This window comes from Trachypithecus francoisi, unplaced genomic scaffold, assembly GCF_009764315.1.
Source record: "Trachypithecus francoisi isolate TF-2019V2 unplaced genomic scaffold, Tfra_2.0 Lachesis_group11, whole genome shotgun sequence".
Classification (NCBI taxonomy): Eukaryota; Metazoa; Chordata; class Mammalia; order Primates; family Cercopithecidae; genus Trachypithecus; species Trachypithecus francoisi.
In genome coordinates, this window is record NW_022681456.1 from 19747121 (window position 1) to 19774784 (window position 27664).

A 27664-nucleotide genomic window follows, 5' to 3' on the forward strand; every position below is an offset into this window, starting at 1 on the left:
CCAGAGCCACTCTTGTTTAATGGTGGCACAGCCTGCAGTCTGGTTCCTCCATCAGGGCGCTGTGGGCATGGCCCTGAGGTGAGGGACAGGCCTGGGGTGGGGTGGGGTGGGGTGGGGTGGGGTGGGGTGGGGTGGGGGCCTTAGGCAGAAGCATGGGGGCTGACCCTCTGCCTGACATGGAGAGAGGACATTCAGAACCCTCCAGCCACAGATGGCCAGAAACTTTGGTTTGTGTTTGTTTTCAAGTTTCTGTCCTCAAGGAAGCTGTCCAGAAAGGGAGTCGAAGGGACTGCTTCCTGAGGGAGCAGAGGGGCCAGAGCTGGGAGGAGCAACGCCAGCTGGAGACAACGCCCAGACAAAACCCACCAGCTCCAGGGCCACCTGTGGGAATGCAGCTGGGAGGAGGTGCTGGAATAGGCTCCTCCCACCCCATGGGAGCCCCAGAGTCTGACCCCAGGACCTTCCCAAGCCCCCAGGAAGCAGAAGCACGAGGAAGGGGCCCCAGAGGTGGGAATGAGATCGAGAGAGCAGCAGCAGGAAACAGAGAGAAACAGAGAGTGGGAGATGCAGGGTGGGGCAGAGGAGACTCCCCAGTGCCCACCCACCTCGGGGAAGAGAGGGAGTCAGTTCTGAGCCCCAACAGGTTTGTGCCCCACCCTAGGAGGAGATGATTCAGACCCCAGATCAGAGAACAAAGCCCCCAGAAGGGGCTGGGGTTGGAGGTCCGGTGGCCTTGGGACGGGGTGGCCTTGGGACGGGGTGGCCCTGCCGAGGGTCAGCAGAGGCGAAAGCAGCAGAGCAGGGACAGAGCCTCAGTCCCACGAAACCTTGACAGGCGCGAACTTCCAGAGGTCTGGCTGGCCCATGTGCAGCAGGCCGCTGAAGGGCGAAGTACTCCACTGGAACGGGGGCACCTGGTCCCACGTGGGACCGCTGGCAGCCAGCAGGCCCAGGATCCTGGCCAGCGACATGCTGGTCACCTGGGGACAGGGCAGAGCCGCAGCTGAGCAGGGGCCCTGGCTTGCCCCAATCCAGGCGCCCAGCCTCCTACCCTGACCTTGACCCCACAGCCCAATTCGTTACTGTTACACTTTTTTTTTTTTTGAGTCTCTGCTCTGTCACCCAGCCTGGAGTGCAGTGACATGATCTCAGCTCACTGCAACTTCTGCCTCCCGGGTTCAAGCAATTCTCATGCCTCAGTCTCCTGAGTAGCTGGCATTACAGATGCCCGCCACCATGCCCGGCTAATTTTTGTATTATTAGTAGAGATGGGTTTTCACCATATGGGCCAGGCTGATCTCAAACTCCTGACCTCAAGTGATCTGCCCACCTGGGCCTCCCAAAGTGCTGGGATTACAGGTGTGAGCCACCATGCCCAACCCATACTGTCACCTTTACTGTGACCCCAACCACAGCCCAATTCCGACTGTGATTCCTGCCCCACCATCAGCTTTGCCCCAACCTGTCTCCTCCCCCAAACTGGTGATGGTGACCCCCCCACCCACAGCCCTCAGGCCCCCAGCCTCCAGGCCTAGGGAGGAGGCAGCACCTTCACGTCGATGCCCCCGTGGGAGCGCTGGCGCAGGGCCTGGAAAGGGTAGGAGCCATTGGCCGGGTTGAGGTCGGAGCGGGCAGAGATAGCGTTCTCCCCATTGGGCTGTGGGTCGCAGGCTTTGCACAGGGACAGGGGGTCATGGAGGAAGTCATTGTACCTGGATGGGGAAAAGGAGGGAACATCAGTCATCCCAGGAAGGAGAGGCTAAGACAGGGGCCCAAATCCTCACGGGCAGCCCAGTTAACAGCCACCAGCCTTCAGCCTGATGAGCCCCTCCCACTGCACGTTGCCCCCGACAGTTCCTCTGCCTGGGGCCCGGACCCTTCACCTAAGTCACTCTGCCTCCATTATTCAGCTCTCTGCTCAGGCACCCATCCTCAGGGAAGAACTCCATGCCACCGCCCCAGCCAGGTGAGGCACCCGCTTGTCCCTGGATAGCCTCTCTTGGAACACAACCATCTTTACACATTGACACCAGTGCAAGAACTTGATGGATTTCTGCACCACCCAAGAGACAGGACAGTGGGGCACAGGTTTTCTACCTGTTGTTTCTGGTACCAAGCATAGTGCCCAGCAGTACAGGTCACTCAAGTGATGTCTAGTATCCTCCCTTAGCTATGGGGACTGTGACAGGACCCAAGTGGAGCACGGCCACCGAGCTGCTGCACTGGTGTCCAACATCTGACCACCCCCTGCTGGCCCACTGGGGCTGGTGGCAAAGTTTGAATGAGTTGGTACAAAGAGCACACAGGAAGTTCTGTGTTCCTGTGGCCTCCCTCTCCCCAACCCACCACCCAACCAGCACCTACCTCATCAGCCTGACCATGGAGTCCATGTCTTGTACCAGTGACTGGTTGCGCCGGAAGATCTGGGCCCGGGGGCTCCCGTCATAAGAAAACCAGTCCCCATACTGGGCCACTAGGGCCTGCAGCCCACTGGCATTGAACACAGTCTCGAAGGACCTGCCGGGGACAAGGATGGTCACCCATGACCCCCACTGGCCTCACTTAGCCAAGGTTGTGGCCAGGGAGGGGAGGGGCAGTCACACCAGGACATTATCACTTACAACTATGACATTCGGACCGAGTGTAGTGGCTCACGCCTGTAATCCCAACACTTTGGGAGTCCAAGGCGGGGCAGATAACCTGAGGTCAGGAGTTCGAGACTAGCCTGGTCAACATGGTGAAACCCCATCTCCACTAAAAATACAAAAATTAGCCAGGCACGGTGGTATGTGCCTGTAATCCCAGCTACTCGGGAGGCTGAGGTAGGTGACTCACTTGAACCAGGAAGGCAGAGGTTGCAGTGAGCCGAGATTGCGCCATTATACTCCAGCCTGAGCGACAGAGCGAGACTGTCTCAAACAAAACAAAACAAAACAAAACAAAACAAAACAAAACAAACAACAAAAAAAAAACTATGCCATTTGGGATAAGAATAATGTCTTCCATTTGTGCTGGGGGGTGGCGTGGTGGAGTGGCCGAGCTTGGGTTCTGGGGCCCAAAAGAGAGGGCTTCAAATCGTGCCTTCAGTCTGGGTGCAGTGGCTTACACCTGTAATTCCAGCACTTTGGGAGGCCGAGGCAGGCGGATAACTTGAGTCAGGAGTTTGAGACTAGCCTGGCCAACATGGTGAAACCCTGTCTCTACTGAAAATAGAAAAATTAGCCAAGCATGGTGGCTGGCGACTGTAAGCCCAGCTACTCAGGAGGCTGAGGCAAGAGAATCGCTTGAGCCCAGGAGGCGGAGGTTGTAGTGAGCTGAGATTGTACCATTGCACTCTAGCCTGGGTGACAGGGCGAGACTCTGTCTCAAAACAAAATACAAATCCTGCCTTCACCATTCGCCAACAGGGGAAACTTGGGAAAGTGAGGTACTTTCTCAGGGCCTCAGTTTCATCATCTGTGAGATGGGAACAGGAACTCTAGTGACCACATGTGGCAGTTTTAAGAGTCAAATGAGAAAATGCAGGTAAAGTAAGTAAGCCTCAGGAGGTGACGGCTGTATAGCCCAGTAAGGCAGATCCAGTCAGAGACCCTGGCAGGGGTCAGTCCCTGAGCCTGGCCATCCCACACCACCCTGCTCTGGGTGTTAGAACCAGAGGTCACATGGATGCTGACCTAAGCCACGCAACTACACTGCCAAACTGTCTGGGCTCTCCTGGCCAGAAAAGGGGGTAGGCTGGGATTCTTCATTCTGTGGGTTTAAAAATATTGCCTAGGAAGGAGTAAGGTGGATGCCCTGGAGGGTGATGGGGAGCGGGGTGAGAAGGCACGCACGGTATGTTGTAGCTGGCCCAGTAGGTCTTCTGGTAGAGTTCCGAGGTTTTGTCGGCCACCACCACCATGCCGCTGAGACCGAGAAGAGAGATGGGGTGGAGGTGATCAGAAGAGGGGCTCCTGTGGGCACTGCCCTGCTCAGGGAGCCCTGATTGCTCCCCATTGGCTGGGGGAAGGATTAAGTCCTGAACTTCAGCCCCCACCAGACACACCTTCTCTTGCAGCCACAACCTCCTGAGATCATTCCCTTACTGCACAGTGCCAGCATGGCTCTGGGCCTTCACCCTGGCAGTCCCCTCTGCCCCGAGCCCCCACCCCCTCCCTCCCAGGATACGCACGGGATCTGCTCCAGGATGGTGAGCACCCGGCTCCCGGGGCTGGGCCCACCCGGGATGAACGCCTTATAGTCCACAATCATCCACTGGTTGTTATACCTGCCGGGCAGGGGGAAGGAGGATTGAACGGAGCCTGGGGCCACCTCCCCAGCTTTCCCTGCCCCAGTGTCCCACTCAGCTAGGAATCACAGGAAGTGGGCCTGGGGGTGTCCGGCCATTCAACTGACACCCTGACACTGCAGCATGACCAGGTATCCACAAACTCCTCTCTCGTCATGCTGCTTGACTGTTCCAGAATATTCTATGGCTCCCTAGGTCAGTTGCTCTGCGGGATGTTGTAAGACCTGCACTGCCCAGTTCCAGTGTCTCTGGCTCACAGGCCCTGCCACCCACCCATGTCCACCTCCGCAAACAGCCTTCCCCGCTGTCCCCTTGAGAGTCTTCAGGTTCCAGGTGCTCTTCCTGTACTGCCACCAAGGCACTCCTTCCTAGGCTGAGGAGCCTGCAGGGGAGGGGCAAATCCTTTTCTTCCCTAGCCTCAGTCTCCCCATGTATGAAACAAAGGAGGGCATGGGGTGTGTGGCCCGGGTGCCACATCTGGTCCCTGGGGGTCTGAGTGTTAAAGGGGAGGTTGGTCTATTTCTTGGTGCAGGGGAAGCCACGGGGCCAGAAGCCCACTCACGTGCCGCTGTTGAACCTCTTGAAGATGTCTGCCCAGGTGGCCCCATCCAAGGCCAGGCGGTTGGCCACAATGTTGCGTACCCACTCCAGCACACAGCCCCTGGGCCGCACATACTTCCATAGGGCTGGGTTCTTGTTGCCAATGGTGGTCTCCAGTGTTACCTGTGGGAAGGTCAAGGGGACCGTTGCATAGCCTAGGCATGCTGCCACCAAGTGGCAGTACTTCATCAGTCATGGCTCATAGTTTTTTTTGTTTTTTTTTTTTTTGAGATGGAGTCTCACTCTTGCCTAGGCTGGAGTGCCATGGCAATGGCATGGAGTGCCATCCTAGTTACTAGGGAGGCTGAGGCATGAAAATTGCTTGAACCTGGGAGACGGAGGTTGTAGTGGGCTGAGATTGTGCCACTGCACTCCAGCCTGGGCAACAGAGAGCCTATCTAAAACAAAAAACAAAAAACAAAAAAAAAAACCCCACAAAAAACAACAACAAAAAAAACCACCACCAACAACAACAACAAAAAGCTGAAAACAGCTCAAAGATAGCCATATCCATAAATGTGATTTTTTATTTTCTCTTTAAAGAGGAAAAAAAGGGCTGGGCACAGTGGCTCAGGCCTGTAATCCCAGCACTTTGGGAGGCCAAGAGGGGCAGATTGCTTGAGCCCAGGAGGTCGAGACCAGCCTGGGCAACACGGCAAAACCCATCTCTACAAAAAATAAAAAAATTAGCCAGGCATGGTGGCAGGCACCCATGCTACTTGGGAGGCTGAAATGGGAGGATCGCTTGAGGCTGGGGAGATAGAGGCTGCAGCGAGCTGTGGTCATGCCACTGCACTCAGGCCTGCATGACAGTGTGAGATCCTATCTCTGAAAAAAAAAAAAAAATCCTGAAATTTAGTATTTCCTTCCACTGTTAACGTGACACACCACAATGGTATTAGCAGTCACTGGGACTGTCACTATCAGAAATCACAGATGTTTTTCCATCAGATTACAAGGCTGTACATACCTTAAAGTATCATTCATGCACCTTGCTTCTTCTAACTTACGGTATTTATCACACCTGCTACTGGATCTTATTATTCAGTGTGTTAATAAAGCAACACATATACTAACAGTTTACTTATGTTTTGATAACTATATTTCACTATAATTAGTTTCCTCCATAATCCTATACATGTTGGTTTATGCATCTAAAAACACTACTCTGCCAGGCACAGTGGCTCACACCTATCATCCCAGCACTTTGGGAAGCTGAGGCAGGAGGATCCCTTGAACCCAGGAGTTCGAGACTGGCCTGGGAAATATAGTGAGACCTCATCTCTACAAGAAATTTCAAAATTAGCTGAGCATGGTGGCATGTGTCTGTAGTCCCAGCTACTCAGGAGGCTGAGGTGGGAGGATCGCCTGAACCCAGGAGGTGGGAGGTTGCAGTGAGCTGTGATCACATCACTGCATTCCAGCCTGAGTGACAGAGCGAGACCCTATCTCTATGAAAAAAATTAATAAATAATAAAAATTAAAACACTATTCTGAGAAGAGGGTCACCAGCTTCCTGGACTGCCCAAGGGGTTTATGGCACAAAAACAGGGACCCTGATGGAAGGGAAGTTTCCTGCCTGGACCCTTTCCTGGTAATCAGGTGGAACCATTTCATGTGTCCCTCCCCAGCTGCCTCAGCCCCCTCCCCCACCTGGGCCACAGCATTGGGGTTACCTCACCCACTGCCTGGCCCTCTCTTGCCTCATTCCACACTCAGAAAAAAGCAAGGGATCAGACAAGAAGAAGAGTCCCTGCCCCTCCCGTCCCCGCAGGCAGCTGGCGTTCTCTGTGCTAAGGGTGTTTTTCAGAGTGATGTTTTTTCTCCTCTGTAGCGTTGCCCTGGAGATCAAAGGGTTCACTTTCTCAGCGAGGAGTTCCAGGGACAGATTTCTCAACAAGTCTGGACCCCAGCCAGGAAAAAAGATGAAAACAACACACTGTAAACAGCCTCTATTCAGCAAACCTGGTCAGGTCAGAGGGGCTCTGAGGAAAGCAAGAGGGAGGCAGGAGGAGAGAGAAGCGTTGGGGATGCGGGGGCACAGTTATGCTGAATACATAAAAACAAGGGAGGTCACTGAGGTCAGGGATAGTCCCAAACATACCCAAGTGCAGCCTTTCCTGACAACCAGGGTTACATGCAGAGTCCCAGGCCATCTGCAGGTTTTGGGGGCCCTGTGCGGGGCCTGGGGGTCTACATTTAAACACGCCCTTGTGGTGGTCCAAGTCCCCAGAGCAGGGGAAGGGCGAGTCTGGGCTCTGAATGGCAGGTGGGGCAGTGTCCACCTGGTCCTCCGCTGCACCCCTGGCTCCTACATGGCACCCAGCACTGGGCTGCAGCCTGGTCCCCACTTGCTGCAGGAATCAATCCTGCCGGCTCAGAGCCGCTGTGTGACAAACACCCCAGGAACAGAGGAGACGAGAGAAGGGGACTCACCAGCCCGCTGCCCAGGATGTAGAAGTCGTCGCAGGAGAAGATGGTGCCGGGGTAGGAGGAGAAGACCAGCTTGTTGCCGGGAACCAGCGGGGAGTCCCCTGAGCGGGAAGAGCGAGCCAGGGATGCTGGTCAGACAGGCCCAGGTGGAGGCCCCTGCACCCTACCTAACAAGACTCAGGTCTCCAGGTGGGGCACAGGCAGGCCTCTGAGGAAGCCCCCACTGTGTCCTTTTTGACATTTAGCAAATGAGGTCATTGGGCATAGAAAAGTGCATATGTGTGCAAGTAAAAATAAAAGCCAGCAGCAAAACTTCCACAGCTGGCCCTCCATGTCCTTGGGTACCACAGCCTTGGATTCAATGGACTGAGGACCAAAAATACTAGGGAAAAAACATGATTAAAAAGAAACAACACTAAAAGAGAATATAGATTTTAAAAATACAGTATAACAACTATTAACATAGCATTTACATTGTATTAGGTATTATAAGTAATCTAGAGATGATTATAGGATATGGAGGATATGCATAGGTTATATGTAAACAATCGGCCGTGTTATAGAAGGGACCTGAGCTTCCACAGGGGCTCCTGGAGCCAACCCCCTCCCCAAAACCAAGGGACAACTCTGTGTGTGTATGTGCGCGCACGTGTGCGCGTGCATGTGTGTGCACGTATGTGCGTGTGTGTTATATACAGTCAGATAGATAAACAGATATTTTGTTCACTGGACCCTTTTTTTTTTTTTTGAGACAGAGTTTCGCTCTCATTGCCCAGGCTGGAGTGCAGTGGGGCGATCTCAGCTCACTGCAACCTCCACTTCCCAGTTGTAAGTGCTTTTCCTGCCTCAACCTCCTGAGTAGCTGGGATTACAGGCCCACCCCCTGCAGGTACCCTCACTCCTGCCCTAGAATTCCTTCTACCTGAAGCCTATCCCTTGACAAGTACTAGTCTGGTTTTACGCACTGTCTCCGGCATGCCTCCTGTGACCTCACGCTTATGCTGGGAGCTTATTACCCCTGTGATCTTATTAATTGACTCCTTACAACCACCCTGCATACGGGGGTAGGGAATTATCATCTCCACTTTGCAGATAAGGAAATCTGAGACTCAGAAAGGCTAAGTAACTTAGCAGAGGCTAAACAGTTAAATGGCTGAAGAGGGATTTACCCAGGCCTCTTCCCTCCAGTGCTCCAGAGTTCTGTGTGTAGCTCTCTGAATTATCCTTTGTGTAATTTTTTTGGTTTTTTGTTTTTCGTGTTTTTTGTTTTTGTTTGTTTGTTTGTTTTTGGAGACAGAATCTTGCTCTGTTGCCCAGGCTAGAGTGCAGTGGGGGGATCTTGGCTCACTGCAACCTCTGCCTCCTGGGTTCAAGTGATTCTCTTGCCTCAGCCTCCTGAGTAGCTGCAATTACAGGCATCCACCATCACGTCCAGCTAATTTTTGTATTTTTAGTAGAGACAGGGTTTTACAATGTTGGGCAGGCTGGTCTCGAACTCTGACCTCAAGTGACCCACCAGCCTCGGCCTCCCAAAGTGCTGCAATTATAGGCATGAGCCACCGCGTCCAGCCTGAATTATCTATTCTATATTAAGTCTTTGCACTTTAAAATAAAGGGACCACTAGGCCGGGCACGGTGGCTCACGCCTGTAATCCCAGCACTCTGGAAGGCCAAGGTCAGGAGGCCAGGAGTTTGAGACCAGCCTCACCAATATGGTGAAACCCTATATCTAAAATTAGCCAGACAGGGGGGCGCGTGCCTGTAGTCCCAGCTACTCAGGAGGCTGAGGTGGGAGAATCGCTTGAACCTGGGAGGTGGAGGTTGAAGTGAGCCAAGATTGTATCACTGCACTCCAGCCTGGGCAACAGAGTGAGACTCTGTCTCAATAAATTAAAAAAAAGAAAAGAAAAAAAGCACAGTGGGACCCAGCACAGTGGCTCACATCTGAAATCCCAGTGCTTTGGGAGACTGAGGCAGGAGTATCACCTGAGGCTAGAAGTTTGTGACCATCCTGGGCAGCACAGCGAGACCCTATCTCAAAATCAATAAATAATTTGAAAAACAAAATGTGTAGTGGACCAAAAGGCAGTACCAGCAACTCTCCAAGGCAGCCTAGTGGTCAAAAGAAGGAAGTTGCAAATAATTCACATGGTATAATCTTAACTACGCTTTTTAAAAAACTCAGCAAACATTTTAGAGCAGTGAAACTATTCTGTATAATACTACAATGATGGGTATAGCACCCCATTCCATGCATGAAGCCCACTCTTGCAAAATTTGTTTTTTTGAAATGGAGGCCCACTTTGTTGCCCAGGATGGAGTACAGTGGCACCATCTTGGCTCACTGCAACCTCTGCCTTCACAGTTCAAGCAATTCTGGGGCCTCAGCCTCCCAAGTAGCTGGGATTACAGGTGTGCACCACCACACCGAGCTAATTTTTGTATTTTTAGTAGAGACGGGGTTTCGCCATGTTGGCCAGGCTGGTCTTGAACTCCTGGCCTCAAGTGATCCACCTGCCTCGGCCTCCCAAAGTGCTGGGTTTACAGGCATGATCCATTGTGCCAGGCAAGGTACATTTTTTAAAGTCTAGGAGAAAACATAACCAAATGTTCACAGAAATTTTCTCTTTTGGGTTGTGGAATGTTCGAGTGATTTTCATTGTGAGAGTGTTTTGGTGGATTCTCCAATGTTCTATAACATACCTGTATGACTTATACAGTTTTTAAAAGCTATTAAAATTTTAATGGATAAATAGCAATGAGAATGATAGACCTATAGCTACACACAGTAATACAGATGAATCTCACAGACATGCAGAACAAATGAGCACACACTACACAATTCCATTCACATGACATTCAAAATCAGGCAAACCTAACCTACACTGTGAGAAATCAGGATAGGCAGTTGGATCCCTTGACGTTGGCTGTTCAAGACCAGCCTGGCCAACATGGCGAAACCCCATTTCTACTAAAAATACAAAAATTAGCTGGGTGTGGTGGTGTGTGCCTGTAATCTCAGCTACTCAGGAGGCTGAGGCAGAAGAATCGCTTGAACCCAGGAGGTGGAGGTTGCACTGAGCCGAGACTGCACTACTGCCCTCTAGTCTGGGTGACAGAGCAAGACTGTTTCAAAAAAAAAAAAAAAAACAACCAGAAATCAGGATAGAGATGATGCTGGGGTGGGGGTGTGTCTGGAAAGGGATACGAGAGAAGCTTCTAAGGGCAGGGAATGTTCTGTTTCTCCAGATGGATGCTATATACAGGTGTTCCATATGCAAGAAATTCAAGTTGTACACTTACAGTGTACACGATTTCCTGTATAAATGTCAATTTAGAGTTTAAATTTCAATGAATGGACATTAGGTTGTTACCAAACCACTGTGACAGCAGACTTGCTTATACACACCCCCCATGCAGAAGCTGAAATGTCTCTCTAGGGACAGACTGGAGTCGGAGAATTGCTGGATCACTGGAGTGACAGATTTTGAAATTTATTAGATGCCAGCTGGATTCCTCTTAAAAGTAGCTGTGCCAATGCATACTCCCATCAGCAATGAATAAGGCTGGACACTTCCCCACCTCCTGGTCCCATCAAGTTTTTACATTTGGCCAAGAAGGAGATACTGCAAACATTTGGCAGTGGTATCCCTGGGGTTGAGGCGAGGGCCTGGGATGAAGGATATGGCACTATAGAGGACTTTGACCTTGACTGTAAACTGTTTTTTTCTTTATTAGAGACAAGGTCTTACACTGTCACCCAGGCTGGGGTGTCGTGGCGTGATCACTGTTCACTGAAGCCTCGAACTCCTGGGCTCAAGCAATCCTCCTGCTTCAAACTCCCAAGGCGCTGGGATTACAGGGATGGGCCACTGTGCCCAGCCAGTTTTCACATTTAACAGGAAGAATGTATTCATGCACTCCTTGCAATTGGTTGTTTGCAAAAACAGCTCTAATTCTTCCCATGCCTGCATCCAAGCCATGTGCAATGTGACTCTGCAGTTCCTCACAGCAAATGGTGGAGCCTTTTCTCCCATCTCTGGAGTCTGGGCTGGCCACCTGACTTGATTTGGGTAAAGAATGCTGTGTCAGCCAGGCACGGTGGCTCACATCTTTAATCCCAGTACTTTAGGAGGCTGAGGTGGCTGTATCACCTGAGGTCAGGAGTTCAAGACCAGCCTGGCCAACATGGCAAAACCCCATCTCTACTAAAAATACAAAAATTAGCCAGATACAGTGGCACGTTTCTATAATCCCAGCTACTTGGGAGGCTGAGGCAGAGAATCACTTGAACCTGGGAGGCAGAGGTCACAGTGAGCTGAGATTGTGCCACTGCACTCCAGCCTAGGCGACAGAGCAAGACTCTGTCTCAAAAAAAAAAAAAAATGCTGTGTCAAGCCAGGTGTGGTGGCTCACACCTGTAATCCAAGCACTTTGGGAGGCCAAAGTGGGCAGATCACTTGAGGTCAGGAGTTCAAGACCAGCCTGGCCAATATGGGAAACCCCTGTTTCTACTAAAAATACAAAAATTAGCTGGGCATGGTGATGCACGCCTGTAGTCCCAGCTACTCAAGAGGCTAAGGCAGAAGAATTGCCTGAACCCTGGAGGCAGAGGTTGCAGTTAGCTGAGATCACGCCACTGCACTCCAGCCTGGGCAGCAGAGCAAGATTCTGTCTCAAAATGACAAGAAAAGAATGCTGTGTCAGTTTCACCAAGGCCTCAAGAGGCCTTCACCACATCCTGCCCCAATGCTGATGAAAGACCACACAGCACACGAACAGGCCTGTGCTCACCTGCTGCTGATGAAAGACCACACAGCCCAGCTGTCCCCATCACCCTGGCTGACAATCAACCCCAGGCAGGAGAAGAGGCCATCCCAAGCCAGCCAGCCCACCCCAGCTGACCTGCCAGCAGACTGCAGATGCATCAGCGAGCCTAGCCAAGATCAGCCTGGCCCAGCCCAGAAAACCAAAACCACCCAGCTGACCCACAGAGGCAGGAGCAAGAAAATACATAGTGGTTATTGAAGCTGTTGTTGTTTAAAATGTTGGGGTAACTTGGTAAGCAGCAATAGGTAAAATAAAAAAGGCAATAAACATGTAAAACAAGATGAACTGGTTGGGTGCAGTGGCTCACATAAGTAATCCCAGTACTTTGGGAGGCCAAGTCAAGAGGATTACTTGAGCCCAGGAGTTTGAGATAAGCCTGGGCAACACAGTGAGACTCCATCTCTTAAAAATAAAAAAATTAAAAAATTAGCTGAGTGTGGTGCTACACACTTGTAGTTCCAGATACTTGGGAGGCTGAGGCAGGAGGATAACCTGAGCGTGAGAAGTCAAGGCTGCAGTAAGCCATGACTGCCACTGCACTCCAGCCTGGGCAACAGAGCAAGACACTGACTCAAAAAGAAAAACAAAAACAAGATGAACTCTTGGAATGTCCCTACAGTGACTGTGTGTTGGGAGGGTTTCCAAGGCCCACAACTCCTAGGACCACTCCCCACGTGCGTGCCCACCTACTCGTTCATCCCCCAGACACACCCACACCCACCTACCCCGGGGGCCTTCCCGGAACTGGAGCCAGTACTTCTTGATGACACGCAGCATGTGCTGGTAGTTGTTCCAGGTATTGTGGGCAACCAGGAGGTCACTCTGGCCAGGGAGCAGCTTGATGAGGGCGGAGCAGGAGCCGGAGCCCAGAGAAGATTTGATCTTGGTCTTGTTCAGGGCCAGCTCCAGGTCTTCCAGGTCCCCAGAGAGCTGTAGCAGGCTGAGGAGGGCCAGGGCACCAGAGGGTTACCATGCCTGCTGTTTTGTACCCATTTTGTAGAGGAGAAAGCTGAGGTTCTAGGAGGTCAGCTGACTGCTCCAAGGCCACAGAGCCAGGCAGTGGCAGGGTTGATGCTGGAACCCAGGTCTGTCCGACTATGACTGTGTGGCCCTTCTTCCCACCCTGTCCACTCTGGGGGTGGCACTTACAGGAACCCCAAGGGTTTGATGGTAAACTTCCCAGCTGGGAAGCTCACACGGCCTTCGTAGCTGTCCTCCAGGCCTTTCAGCTGCAGGAGGGTCAGCCGCACCTAGGGGAGGGGGCGGGGCAGAGGGAGGGTGAGGCCTCTCCTCCAGGCTCACACCTTCTCCTTCAATGGGAGGGGCTCTGACCTGGGGGTTCAGACAGAGCAGGAGGCCCAGGGGTACCCTCCAGACTCCAGCCAGCCTTGACTCCCCCAAACTACCACCCACCCCTCCATGATGAGCACTCTCCTGCTTTCAAGGAATTAACTCTATGTCTCTGCCCTGTGTTAACCCCAAATCAGCCCCACTTAAGAGCCTAGTTTAAAAGCCATCTCTTCTGGGACGCCTCCAAGCCTAGCCTGGCCTCTGGCCAACTGCTCCTGTTCTGAGTTCAGTACTGACCGCATTGCTGCCTCGGGCACCTGTCTCATGCATCTGACTTCTCCCTATTATCATTCTTTTGCCTCAACACCCTATAACCATGAAGTATTATCCGTGTGTCCCTCATGGGGCCTTGGCCAGGCACACTGGGCACTTAGCAAGCATCTGCAAGATGGATGGGTGGGTTGTTGGATGGATGGGTGGGTGGACGGACGGATGGGTAGGTGGGTGGGTTGACAGGCGGGAGGTGGATGAGTGGGTGGATAGATGGATGATGGATGGACAGATGGGTGAATGGATAGATGAATGGGTGGGTAAATGGATGGATGGATGGATGGATGAGTGAGTGAATGGATAGATATGTAGATGAGTGGGTGGGTAGGTGGATGGGTGGGTGGATGGATGGATGGGTAAATGAATGGACGGATGAGTGAGTGAACAGATGGATAGGTAGATGGGTGAGTGGGTGGATGGGTGGATGAATGGATGCATGGATGCATGGATGCATGGATGGATGGATGGATGGATGGATGGATGGATGGATGGATGGATGGATGGATGGATGTGTGCATGGGTGGTGGATGTGCGGAAAGGACAAGTAGATGGGTTGATGGTAGAAAAGCCTGTCTTACAGTGTGAGTAGGTGGGTGGGCACACCATGAGAAGTTCTACAGAGGAAAATGGTGCAAACCTGGCCTAGGCTAGGCAGACATGCTAACAGGCATTGATGGCCACTTTACAGAGACAGTCTGTCGTATGTACTTCACAGTAAACACCTGACATTTTCCAGGGAATCCATAAATAACTGACCGTTCCAATGAAGGCCTAGCCAGTGGGCCAAAGGCAGAGCGCCTGCCTCGGCCTCTCCGTTAGCTGCCAGCTGATCAGCAGCTCGCTCAAGGAAAGAAAAACAAAGTTTACCGTGTCCAGACTTTTGGGGATTTTCTGATTTTCCCCTTCCCCTCTTTCTCATACCGTCTTTACCTGCATCCAATGTAATCAATCTACCAAGCAAGTATACAAGTAAAACGCCATGTGTATGCAAGTAAAACACCGTGCTAACAATTGACTATTTGTTTTTGGTCATTCTTTGACAGTAGGTAGGCTAGGATGGATGGATGGAGTTCCAGCAAGTGGACAGATGGAGACTGGGCAGATGGATGAGTGGTAGGTCGGCTAGGAGGGATGGAGATGATGATGGACACAGGGGCGGTTGGGCAGCTGGACATGCCACAAGGCTGGCCAGGACAGCAGGGGACAGGATGGCTGGCCAGCTGGAAGGCCCCTCCCACCGAGCGTGGCAGCTGGGCTCACCTGGTACCAGTAAGCTGAGTCTGGATTTGACTCCATCTCTTCCTGCATCCACTCCAGGTTGGTCTCCAGGAAGCTCTTCAGCCTCTCACAGTAGCCAACTTCGTACTCAAAGGGGCCGCAGTAATTCACCACCGTGTTCATCCAGTGCATGTAGATGAGCTGCGGGGTAGGGGGTGGGCAAGGTGGGGGTGGGCAGCTGGGGTGCTCTCTTCCCTGAGAGCCCCCCACCCAGGCTGCCCCAGAGTGCAGGCTCCTGGTGTGGCCACCTGAGCCCTTGCTCACGCTGTCCTGTCCCTGGAGGCTCCTCTCCCTGCCCTGCTCTGCCCCCGCTAGGGACCCCAGACCCCTGGAAGTTGCCCTGAGAGCCTTTAGCCTGCAAAGCCTATAACTGATGGCACTACCTCTGCTACTGGGGACCCCAATCTATATGCATGTTCAGTTAGTCAATCCATGAATGTTTTATCTGAGCACCTATTATGTTCCATTCTAAGCACTGAGGACACAGCAGGGAACAAAACAGCAATACCCCTGCAGACTCCACTGGGCAAGAGAATGCCGTGCCAGTTTCACCCAGACCTCATGTGGCCCTCTGCACTTCCCACCGAGATGCCACCTGCATGAGTCCAGGCTCGCCTGCTGGGGGACAAAAGACCACATCGCCTGGTCATCCCCGTGAGTGAGTAGCAGCACTCACTGTCTCAGGATTGATGGCTTCATGACCGCTGCTCCATCACCATCTCACTGAAACACATCCAAATCCTGTTCATCCTTCAAGGCCCACTAAGACACCACCTCCTCCATGCAGGCCTGCATGACTTCCACAGCATTTCCCCACTGCCTGTTCTATACCATGTTCTGGGCTGGGATCAGGGGACATAGCTGGGAACAAGACATATTACCACCCACAAGAAGCCCACAGGCTGGAGGGGGAGGCAGCAGGGCACACCAGTTAGGAGCGAGACATGGGTTAGAAAGAGCTGAGGTTGAATGGTGCCTCCTCTGCAGACAGGCTGGCTGACCTTAGGAAAGTAGCTTCACCTCTCTGGGCCCAAGCCTGCCCATCCATCCAGAGAGGTACACATGCTTCTCTCAGAGGTTTAGGGTGAAGGCTCAGTGAGACATTGTGGGCAAAGTGCCTGGCACATGGGCCTGGGATTCCTGACATGAGAGCCACTTGTGCCCTTGCCTCAGTGTCCCCAGGAGGCTGTGAGCCCCTTGAGAGACTGAACCATGTCTCATTCACCACTGAGCACCCAAAACAGCCCTGGCCCAGCATCTGACCACTTCCTCAGACACTAAGGACCCAGAGGGCCACCCACAGCTGTGACTGGGTGTCAGAAGGAGCAGCGTGAGTTTTATAAAACGGTGTCCCACTGGACGCTGTCCTCCGTGACGTGCTCTTTCCCCTTCACCTCCAGGCATCTCAGATTCATTCATTTCCACTGCTCTGTCATGCTGCACTGTGCACCTCCACACGGTTAGCCATTCACCTGCCTGTGGTGTTTTAAGGACTCCCACTTTGGGGCTGCTTTGAGCACGTCATGCACATCCGTGGGTCACCTCTAGGGTATACACCCAAGTAGCAGGGCTGCTGGGTCCTAGGGCACATGCAGGTTCAACTCCACAAGTTGATGTCAAATTATTTTCCAACTTGGGTGACCCAATGCATGCCTCCATCTGCAGCATGGGAGATGGCTGTCACTCCACAGCTTTGCCTATTTCTTGTTTTGTTTTTTGGGTGGTTTTGTTTTGTTTTTTTGAGACAAGTTCTCATTCTGTCACAAGGCTGGAGTACAGTGGTACAATCCTAGCTCACTGCAGCCTCCAACTCCTGGGCTCAAGCAATCCTCCCTCCTCAGTCTCCCAACGTCCTGGGATTACAGGCAGGTGCTCTGCCTTTGGGCTACTGGTTAGGCCATCAATGGAAAAGTCAGTAATTTATGCATTCCCTGGAAAATGTCAGGTGTTTACTGTGAGGCACACATGACAGGCTGTCTCTGTAAAGTCATCATCAGTGCTGGTTAGCATGTCTGGCTAGCCTAGGCCAGGAGGCTCGTACCTGTAATCCCAACACTCTGGGAAGCCGAGGCAGGCAAATCACTTGAGGTCAGGAGTTTGAGACCAGCCTGGCCAACATGGCAAAACCCCATCTCTACTGGAAATGTAAAAACTAGCCAGGCATGGTGGTGCATGCCTGTAATTCCAGCTACTCCAGAGGCTGAGGCATGAGAATCATTTGAACCCAGGGAGGCAGAGATTGCAGTGAGCTGAGATTGCACCACTGTACTCCAGCCTAGGTGACAGAGCGAGACTATGTCTCAAAAAAAAAAAAAAGAAAAGAAAAGAAAAAGAAAATTACACTAGGTACTATCTGATACACAGAAAAAATATATAACATATTCTAAGTTATGAAGCATGATAATAAAATGAACATCCAAACTAAAACCTAGAATGTTACTGATACCATTGAGCATCCCCTAACCCCCTGCCTCCTCTACCCCTAGAGGCACCCACCACCCTAAATGTGGTAGCTATCATACCCTTTCATTCATTCATTTATATTGAGATATAGTCAGCATACCATAAAATTCACCATTTAAAAATGCACAATTTGAGGCGGCCGGGCACAGTGGCTCAAGCCTGTAATCCCAGCACTTTGGGAGGCCGAGACGGGCGGATCACAAGGTCAGGAGATCGAGACCATCCTGGCTGACATGGTGAAACCCTGTCTCTACTAAAAAATGCAAAAAAACTAGCCGGGCAAGTTGGCGGGTGCCTGTAGTCCCAGCTACTTGGGAGGCTGAGGTAGGAGAATGGCGTAAACCCGGGAGGTGGAGCTTGCAGTGAGCTGAGATCCAGCCACTGCACTCCAGCCTGGGCGACAGAGCGAGACTCCGTCTCAAAAAAAAAAAATGTACAATTTGGCTGGGCACAGTGTCTCATGCCTGTAATCCCAGAACTTTGGGAGGCCGAGGTGGGCAGATCACCTAAGGTCAGGAGTTTGAGACCAGCCTGGCCAACAGGGCGAAAGCCTGCCTCTACTAAAAATGCAAAAATTAGGTGGGCGTGGTGGTGCGCATCTGTAATCCCAGCTACTCGGGAGGCTGAGGCAGGAAAATCACTTGAACCTGGGAAGCAGAGGTTGCAGTGAGCCGAGATCATACCACTGCATTCCAGCCTGGGTGACAGAGGAAGACTCTGTCTCAAAAAAAAAAAAAAAAAAAAAAAAAAAAAAAAAAAAAAAAAAAAAAGTACAATTCATGGTTTGTAATGTATTCATAAAGTTGTGCAACCATCACCACTCTCTAACTCCAGAACCTCTTCATCATCCCAGAAAGAAACCCCATATCCATCAGCAGTCACTCCCCACAAGTCCCTGGCACCCACTAGTCGGCTTTCTGTCTCTGTAGATTTGCTTATTCTGAACATTTTATATAAATAGAATCATACAGTATGTGCCCTTTTGTGGCTGGCTTGTTTAGCATGTTTTCAAGGTTCTTTCATGTTCTGGTATGTGTCAGTCCTTCATTCCTTTTTACAGCCGAATAATGTTGCATTGTATGATAGATCACATTCCATGTATCCATTCATCGGCAGCTGGGCATTCCAGTTGTTTCCACTCCCTTACTTTTGTTAAGCTACTTTTACTGCATGCGATGAGTCCCTGAATAACGTATTATTTTGCTTTACTTGTTATTGAGCTTCATAAGAAGTCAGACAATATCAGAAGTGGGTGAGAGCCAGGCGCAGTGGCCGGCCCCCTAATGTAATTTTCTAAAGAATACGTGTCCACTTTTTTTCCCCAAATAGATGGAGGGCTATGGCAGGAGCTGGGGGGCCTACTCTGCACACATCTCAAAAGCATGCTGGGGAACACGCTGGTGGGGGTGGGGGAGGGTGGGAGCCCCATGTCCCCACCTTGGCCCTTACCTCCTCCGACACAGCAGCCTCCACCACGCCGGCTGCGTAGGCCTGCAAGCTGTCATTGTATCCACCACTCGTGCCCAGCTCCAGAAAGGCCCACCTGGAGGGGAAGGAGGGGACAATCCGTCAGTGGCAGAGGCCCCCAGCTAGACACACGGCATCTCCAGACTTACACTATGAAAACGACACAGTGGTCAGTAGACGCTCACGTGAATGTCTGCCTGTCCATCTTTGTGAGCTTGCAGGATTAAATCCCTCCAAGAGGAACTACTGACTCAAAGGGCACATGTATTTTTGATTTTTGTAGATATTGACAAACAGCCTCCCCCAAAAATGCAGGACCCATCTACTTTCCCTCACCCACAATAACACCAGCTATCATCCACTGAGGATGAGATGTTAGCTCTGTGCCAAGCCATGTTCTAGTCACTTTCATGTCTATTAACTCATCGAGTCCCTGTGATAATCCTATAATCCTATAAGGTGGGCAGAGTTATCGTCCCCATCTTGTCCCTCTTGCAGAAGAAGAGGAAGTTAACACACAGACTTATGTCACATGCCACCACCACCCCTACGTCCATGCCCTTTGCCACGAGACTACAGTCCTCCACCAATGGCCAAGTATCCTTCCCTGCTCCTTCATTTGGGCTTGGTTGTGTCACATGACCTGCTTTGGCCAATGGGAGGTGGATGGAAGTGACAGCGTGCTGGTTATAAGATTAGCCTTCGGGAAGCCTTACTTGCCCCTTTGTGCCTCTGCCATCACCATGGGAAGAACAAGCCCCAGCCAGCCCACTGGTCCCAGGGATATGAGAGCCACACAAGCACACCCGGTCTGTAGAGCTGCAGTATGAAGTAGAGCTGCCCCAGCAGCCCCACGAATCCATGAGGATTAATGTTGTTGGGTTTAAGCCCTTGGGTTGGGGCTGGTTTATCACCCAGCACTGCTGCCCAATACTAGCGGATACACCTGAAAGGTCACAGAGTTGGCAGGGGCAGGATTCACTTCCAGGCAGGCTGGCTCCCACTCCTCTGAAGGAGCGCTTCTCAACCTCTGCTGCATACGCAGGTCACCTGAAGGCCTGGTTAGAAGGCAGATTCTGATCAGTTCTGCGATGGGGTCTGAGACTACTTTTTTTTTTTTTTTTCCTGAGACAGAGTCTGGCTGTTCCCCAGGCTGGAGGACACTGGCATGATCTCAGTTCACTGCAACCTCTGCCTCCTTGATTCAATTGATTCTCCTGCCTCAGTCTCCAGAGTAGCTGGGATTACAGGTATGAGTTACCACACCCAGCTAATTTGTGTATTTTTAGTAGAGACAGGGTTTCACCATGTTGGCCAGGCTGGTCTTGAACTCCTGGCCTCAAGAGATCCGCCCACCTCAGCCTCCCAAAGTGCTGGGATTATAGGCACTTTGTTAAGCTACTTTACAGTAGCTTAAGGCCACTGCGCCACGGTTTTTTTTTTTTTTTTTGAGACAGCATCTTGCTCTGTCACCCAGGCTGGAGTACAGTGGCATGATCTTGGCTCACTGCAGCCTCCAGACTCCCAGGCTGGGTGTGGTGGTGCGTGCCTGTAGTCCCAGCTACTCTGGTGGCTGAGGCATGAATCGCTTGAACCTGGGAGGTTACAGTAAGCTAAGATTGTGCCACTATACTCCAGCCGGGGTGACAGAGTAAGACTCTGTCTAAAAAAAAAAAAATTATTCCAACAACCCTATGACATGGGTTTTATTCTCCCCATTTTACAGATGTAGGGAACCGAGGCTCCCACATAACACAGTGAGATGAAGTGATTTGCCCAAGGTCACACAGCAGGTAAGCAGCAGAGCTGAGACTAACATTCTTGAGTGCATGCTCTGCGCCTCTAACTCAACTCAGGTTTGTGGGGGAGTGTTGGGGGCAAGGAGGTATAGTTCTTATCAAATGCAGATGACAGCCATGAACTTTGGGCTAATGATTCACATATTACAGATAAGGACAGAAAAAAACTAAGATTTTAAATTTCAAGGACAATGGAAGACAAAGAGTTTGGGTTTGGGGTCCCTTCAACTTGGTCTGAATCCCTGGGTAGATCCCTTCTTGGTTGTGTACCTTTGGGCAAACTGCTTTACCTCTCGGGCCTCGGTTTTCTCATCTGTAAAACGGGCAGAGTGACTCCCCCTTCAGAGGACTGCTGTGGCATATGCCAGGAGAGAACACACATTATGCACTCACTAAGTATTTGTCTCATCAAGAATCTGAGAGGTGATGGCGCAGTGGCTCATGCCTGTAATCCTAGTGCTTTGGGAGGCCGACGTGGGAGGATCACTTGAGGCCAGGAGTTTGAGACCAGCCTGGGCAACAAAGTGAGTCCCCCCTCTCTACAAAAAATACAAAATAAATTAACCAGATGTGGTGGTGCTCACCTATAGTCACAGGAGGCTGGGGCTAAGGTGGGAGGATTGCGTAAGCCCAGGAGGTCGAGGCTGCAGTGAGCTATGATCGTACCACTGTACTCCAGTCCAAGCAGCAGAGCAAGATGCTATCTCATTTAAAAAAAAAAAAAAAAAAAAAAAATCTGAGAGGGTAGGAGTTTGAGGAGACCCGATGAATGTGATGATGGGAGGAAGATTATAACAGGGCACAATATGCAGATCCCTCATGATAAAAGCTGGCAGTGGATCAAAGGAGACCTTGGACAAACTGCATAAAACCAAAAAAACTGCAGTCACGAGCCCCAGTAGTAACTGAGTGGCCAGTGGCCTCCTCCAGGGCACACCTTCTAGCAAGGGTAGGCTCAGCCAAGGCCTCGGCACTGAGGCCCCGGAGACGGGCAGCGGTTAGGAACCCATTCCCTGGCCGGATGCTCATACAGCCCTGCAGAAATGGGCATAAGGGCCCTTCTTCACAGCAGGACTTTTCTCCAAAGCCAGAAAAGATGGGCCTTCCGGAAACGCCCACCGTTAGGGGCCTGATACAATAATCACACACGCCGTGGCGGACTGATATGCTGATGAGCAAAGAGGTCAGAGATGAAGTTCAAACAAAAGTAGAGAAGTCCAAATGGTAGCCACGGCTAAGCCCATATGTAAATGCATCACACACCACATATGCCTCTACATTTATATATATGGAAGAAGGTTTAGGCCTCTTTATGCATAGAAATTTCTGGAAGAACGAGCTAAAAGGCCAGGCGCGGTGGCTCATGCCTGTAATCCCAGCACTTTGGGAGGCCGAGGCGGGTGGATCACAAGGTCAGGAGATGGAGACCATCCTGGCTAACACGGTGAAACCCCGTCTCTACTAAAAATACAAAAAATTAGCCAGGCGCGGTGGCGGGCGCCTGTAGTCCCAGCTACGCGGGAGGCTGAGGCAGAAGAATGGTGTGAACCCGGGAGGCGGAGCTCGCAGTGACCCGAGATCGCACCACTGACTCCAGCCTGGGCAACAGAGCGAGGCTCCACCTCAAAAAAAAAAAAAAAGAAAAAAAAGGCTAAAAATGTTTTTATCTAGGAAGAACGGTAGGGAGAGGTTTTTACTTCCCATATCCCATCCCCTCTTTCTAAACTGCTAGAAATTTGTTTTGTTTTCTTTTGTTTTGTTTGAGATAGGGTCTCACTCTGCCACCTAGGCTGGAGTGCAGTGGCGTGATCATAACTTACTATAGCCTCACCTGGACTCAAGCAATCCTCCCACCTCAGCTTCTGAGAGGCTGGAACTACAGGCAGGCACCACCATGCCCAGCTAATTTTTTATATTTTTTGCAGAGACAGGTTCTCACCAGGTTGCCCAAGCTGGTCTCAAACTCTGGGCTCAAGCAATCCTCCTGCCTCGGCCTCCCAATGTGCTGGCATTACAGGTACAAGCCACTGCGCCTGGTCAGAACACTTTAGAGTGCATCTATAACTAGATGTACTTACTAAAGACTACTCCTTCAGCCAGGCACAGTAGCTCACACCTGTAATCCCAGCACTTTGGGAGGCTGAGGTGGGCAGATCACTTGAGGTTAGGAGTTCAAGACCAGCCTGGCCAACATGGTGAAACCCCATCTCTATTAAAATTACCAAAAGAAAAAAAAATAGCTGGGTATAGTGGCGCACACCTGTAATCCCAGCTACCAGGGAGGCTGAGGCAGGAAGATCACTTGAACCTGGGAGGCGGAGGTTGCAGTGAGCCAAGATCATGCCACTGCACCCCAGCCTGGGTAACAGAGCAGCCTATCTCAAAAAAAATAAATCAAATGAAGACTACTCCTTATTCAGAGACTATGTCCTTTCTGCTTGTTTGCTCTAAAATTGCCAGTCTTTTATGAGATAAACACTGACAGGGGTTGACAAATATTGCTCTTTGTTTTTAATGCACTTGCTTGACAAAAAGTTGGCAGCAGTAGATCTGTTTCCTCAATCTTTTTTTTTTTTTTCCCTGGAAAATCTATGGGCTGCGATTTCATGCCAGGGCAGCTAATGTCTCGAAGATGACTCAAGAGTCTAATCAAGGTGCCTCTTGAAAGAAGCCACATTTGAAAAAGTCGGACCACTGATATGAGCAGGGTGCCACAAATATCTCACAAATAGCACCCCACTTCCGCAGTGTAGTATGGCCTTGGACACTCTCCATTATGTGGGATGCCCCCCGTATCTGTGTCTATCACTCCTATCTCAGCCTAAGTTTTCTTTTTTTTTTTTTTTTTTTTGAGACAGGGTCTCACTCTGTTGCCCAGGCTGGAGTGCAGTAGCACAATCACAGCTGGCTGCAGCCTCAACTTCCCAGGCTCAAACGAGTAGCTGGGACCACAGGCATGCGCCACCACACCCAGCTACTTTTTAAATTTTTTGCAGAGACAGGATTTCACCATGTTGCCCAAGCTGGTCTCAAAATCCTGGCCTCTCGCCATCCTCCTGTCTCGGTCTCCCAAAACGTTGGGATTACAGGCATGAGCCACAGTGCCCGGCCTCCTTTCTCATTCTCGATGGTATAGATTCATCTCTTGTGATTGTTCAAAGAAACAGCTGGGCCTTATTTATCCATTTTACTGGACTGGTTTTGCCTGCTGGTTGGTGGATTTGGGATGCTTCCCCGTTTACTAATTTGTTAATTCCCCCTTATTTTGATTCACTGCCTCTCTCAATGGGATGGTGATTTACTTTAAGCAACCTCATCGATAAGGTGCTGGTCAATGGGATCAGATCAGGGAAGGAAGACAAAGTAAGGTTGGAGGATACAGCTTCCCCAGGACCAAAGCCACAGCTAGACTGAGGCAGGTTCTGCTCCTAGTGACATCTCTGATCTCCAAGCACCAAATCCTAAATGTTTCCAGGCTGTGTGGGGGTGTTGGCCCAAAGTCAGATATGGCACAACTGAAAGAAGGTACCGAGCACAGTGGCTCACATCTGTAATTCCAGCATTTGGGGATGCTAAGGTGAGAGGATCACTTGAGCCCAGGAGTTCAAGACCAGCCTGGGCAACATGACAAGACCCCTGTTTCTAAAAAAGAAAATTTTTTTAATTAGCCAGGCATGGGGGTGCGTATCTATAGTCTGAGCTACTTGGGAGGCCGAGGTGGGAGGATTTCTTAAGCCCGGGAGTTCAAGGCTGCAGTGAGCCGTGATCACACCACCGCACTCCAGCCTGGACAACAGAGTGAGACCCTGTCTCAAAAAAAAAAAAAAGAAAAACAACAACAACAACAAAAAACCTTTTTTAAAAACTAAAAAGACAAAGGATTATGGAGTAGGGAGAATTTATCCTGATAATCCCAGGATCCCCAGTGGCAAAATCTGGGGATTTCACCAGGAAGGAAGAGGCATCCCAATTCTGAGTGAACAGAGGCATCAAATCCTTGCCCCCACCCTCCAAAATAAGACACAGAGTTCCCCACAGATCAGAGATTCTGCTCATCAGGAGCCAGGACACCCCCTATGACTTTCTTTCATCTGACCCTGAGTCCTCAAGCAGCGTCTCTGAGGACTTCAGTTTCCTGCCTATAAAAAGGGGCTCGCTGTATGGTTTTCCCCACATCAGAGCCTCAAGTGCTGGCAAACTCAAAGGGAAAGGGGCATGTGAGCGTAAGAGGAGCGGACGAGAGAGGGTGCCGAAAACAAGCCAGAAAGGCCGAGATGGGCAGATCACCTGAGGTCAGGAGTTCGAGATCAGCCTGGCCAACATGGTGAAACCCCATCTCTACTAATACAAAAATTAGCCAGGCGTGGTGGCACACATCTGTAATTCCAGCCACTCGGGAGGCTGAGACACAAGAATCGCTTGAACCCAGGGGGCGGAGGTTGCAGTGAGCCAAGACTGTGTCCCTGCACTCCAGCTGGGCAACACAGTGAAACTATGTCTTAAAAAATAAAATACAAATAAAAATAAACAGTGCTTTCTGTGACCCCAGTGAATTTCCATGACCCTTTTGGCCCTACCTTGAGATGAAGGAACAGGCTCAGAGAAGTGAAGGGATTTGCCCAAGGTCACACAGCAGAGAGGCTGAGCCTGGAAGAACTTTCCATCCAGCACAATCAAGGAAGCCTTCTCTCCACTTCCATGTTTACCATAGTCAAGAGCAACACAGCCCAGCAGGGGCCTCCAGAGGCCAAAGCCCCCTGCCCATGCTGGGCCTCGCTCCTGCCCCTCCTCTCCTGCACAGTTCTGTCATGCCCTCTTGATTCTGCTATGCAGGGCCAAAAACATGAGTGAGTCAGCAAATAATGGGTCACCAGATCCCAGAGTCCCGGTGGCCCCCGAGGCCAGCCATAAAGCTTCAGTTCCCTCCACAGATGCCAGCTCACTCTGTGGCCTCCTCTCTCTGGGAGCCTTCCCAGATTGACCCCCACCCAGCGCCCTTGTGCCTGCAGCTAATATCTCCCCCAAATCTCACATCTGTTTGATGTACCCCCCAAGTGCCACCAGAATGGGGGTGTCCTCGGCATCCTGTGTCTCCCCAACACCTGCAGAGGTCAATGCATGCCAGCAAAATGGATAGGGGCTGCAGTGAGAGGAGGCCCTTTCTGCTGCAGGGGGCACAGTGGTCTCAGCACAGACCACATCCTGTGCATATCCTGGTGCTAGGGTTCCCTAGCATCATCTGGGCACTAGGATATGACGGATGCACGCTGGGTTCCCTAAGATCCCCCAGCACAGCCTGGATCCAGCACCTGGGCCCTACTGACAAGGCTTTGAAGCTGATCCTTCCCACTCCCACTGACTCTGATTTCCCTTCTGCTGCTGTCTGTCTTTCCCACTGAGTAGGGACCCCCACCTTGCTCAGTTGTGTCCCTAAGGCCAACTATCAGGATAATGAATAAATGAATGGGCACAAGCCCTTGTACAGAACTTGCAGCACATGATCACCCAACTAGAGCGCATCCTCAAAATCTGGGCCACAGATGGGGAAACGGGAGCCCAGACAGGCGGAGGAGTTAGGTGAGACTCACACATCAGAATTGCCTGTATCCCAGCAATAAAGATGGAGAGCATGGCTGCCAAACACAGCATCCAGCCAAGGACTTCCCCTTGGACCAGGACACAGAAGACAAGGGAGGAGCAGAGCCCTAGCAAGGTACTAAATGGGTCTATGTGACTTTAGGGACCCTCTGCTTTTGGACTGGCCTGGAACCCAGGTTCAGTCCTGCTGCCCTGGCACTGGAAGGGAGGCAGGGGGCTGGCACCCACGAGCAAGCCACAGCCAAGCAGGTGAGAGTTAGCCTCCTGCTGAGTTCTCATCATCCTTCAGGCCTGGGGACAGGCGCTGGCCTCCATGGGGTGAGGGGAAGAGAGCTGGTCCCCGTGGGGATAGAAGTTACCCACCAGCCATGGACCTGGTCCAGATGCAGGCACTGCGACCTCGGTGGTGGGGAACTGGCCTCTTGGGGACAGAAGTACTGTCGCCACTGGATGAAGGCAAGGATAGGACCCATGAGGTGAGGGATGCCGCAGTGGTCCCCTCCCAAACAGGGGACCTGGTCCACAGGGCGGTGCTGCAGCCTCGGGAGTAGCTGACCCCCAGAGAAACAGGCGCTCCCACCTGGCAAGAGGCCGGTCCTGGGAACAGGAGAGGTCTGGCGCCACGCACCCCCTCCCCCGATGGCCCCGCGTGAGGACAGGCCAACCCTTACCCGGTCTCGCGGATGGCGTTGGTGAGGTTGGCCCAGGCCACGGCATCAGGGTGGCGGCCGTCCACCAGACGCAGCTGGCCCGTTGCGGCATCCAGGAGCACCGAGCGGTTGCGGGAGGCTGGAGTGACCGGCCCATGGTGCGCCCAGCGGCCCTCCGGCGCCGGGATCGCCCCCGCCAGGCCGCTCAGGAACAGCCCTACCAGCAGGGCCAGCACCAGGGCCAGCGCCAGCGCCCGCGTCAGCGCCCGGGCCAGGGGGCTGCCGGAGGAGCAGCACATCTGCCCCACCATGACGGCTCAACGCTGCGCGCCGCAGCCTGGGTCACGTGACTGCGCCCCGCCGTGGGCGGGCGGGGCCGAGGGTGGGCGGGGCTTGGGCCGAGTCTTTCCGGGGTGGGAGGGGCTGGGGCGAGGGGAGGCCTACGGGGCGGGAGCTACCTTAAAGGGCCCGGCCGCCCCTTCCACCTACGCAAACCCAGTTTAGCACACTTCCCCCAACTTTTTTTTTTTTTTGAGACAAGACAAAATCTCCATCTGCCGCCCAGGCTGGAGTGCAGTGACACGATCTCATCTCACTGCAACTTCCGCCTCCCTGGTTCAAGCGATTCTCCTGCCTCA

The 27664-nt window shown here is 51.8% G+C and overlaps 1 protein-coding gene across 1 annotated transcript; it reads right to left on the reverse strand.

Moving 5' to 3' along the window:
• On the reverse strand, positions 1 to 27388 carry PLBD2 (phospholipase B domain containing 2). Its single transcript, XM_033220484.1, has 12 exons — positions 27048 to 27388; positions 18962 to 19055; positions 15032 to 15190; positions 13301 to 13401; positions 12877 to 13091; positions 7325 to 7422; positions 4851 to 5011; positions 4172 to 4267; positions 3834 to 3905; positions 2365 to 2517; positions 1550 to 1712; positions 1 to 980 (listed from the first exon to the last, which is right to left on the reverse strand). The coding sequence occupies exons 1-12, from the start codon at positions 27335 to 27337 to the stop codon at positions 813 to 815; spliced, it is 1770 nt and encodes a 589-aa protein (XP_033076375.1). The 5' UTR covers positions 27338 to 27388; the 3' UTR covers positions 1 to 812.
• Positions 27389 to 27664: the final 276 nt, after the last annotated feature.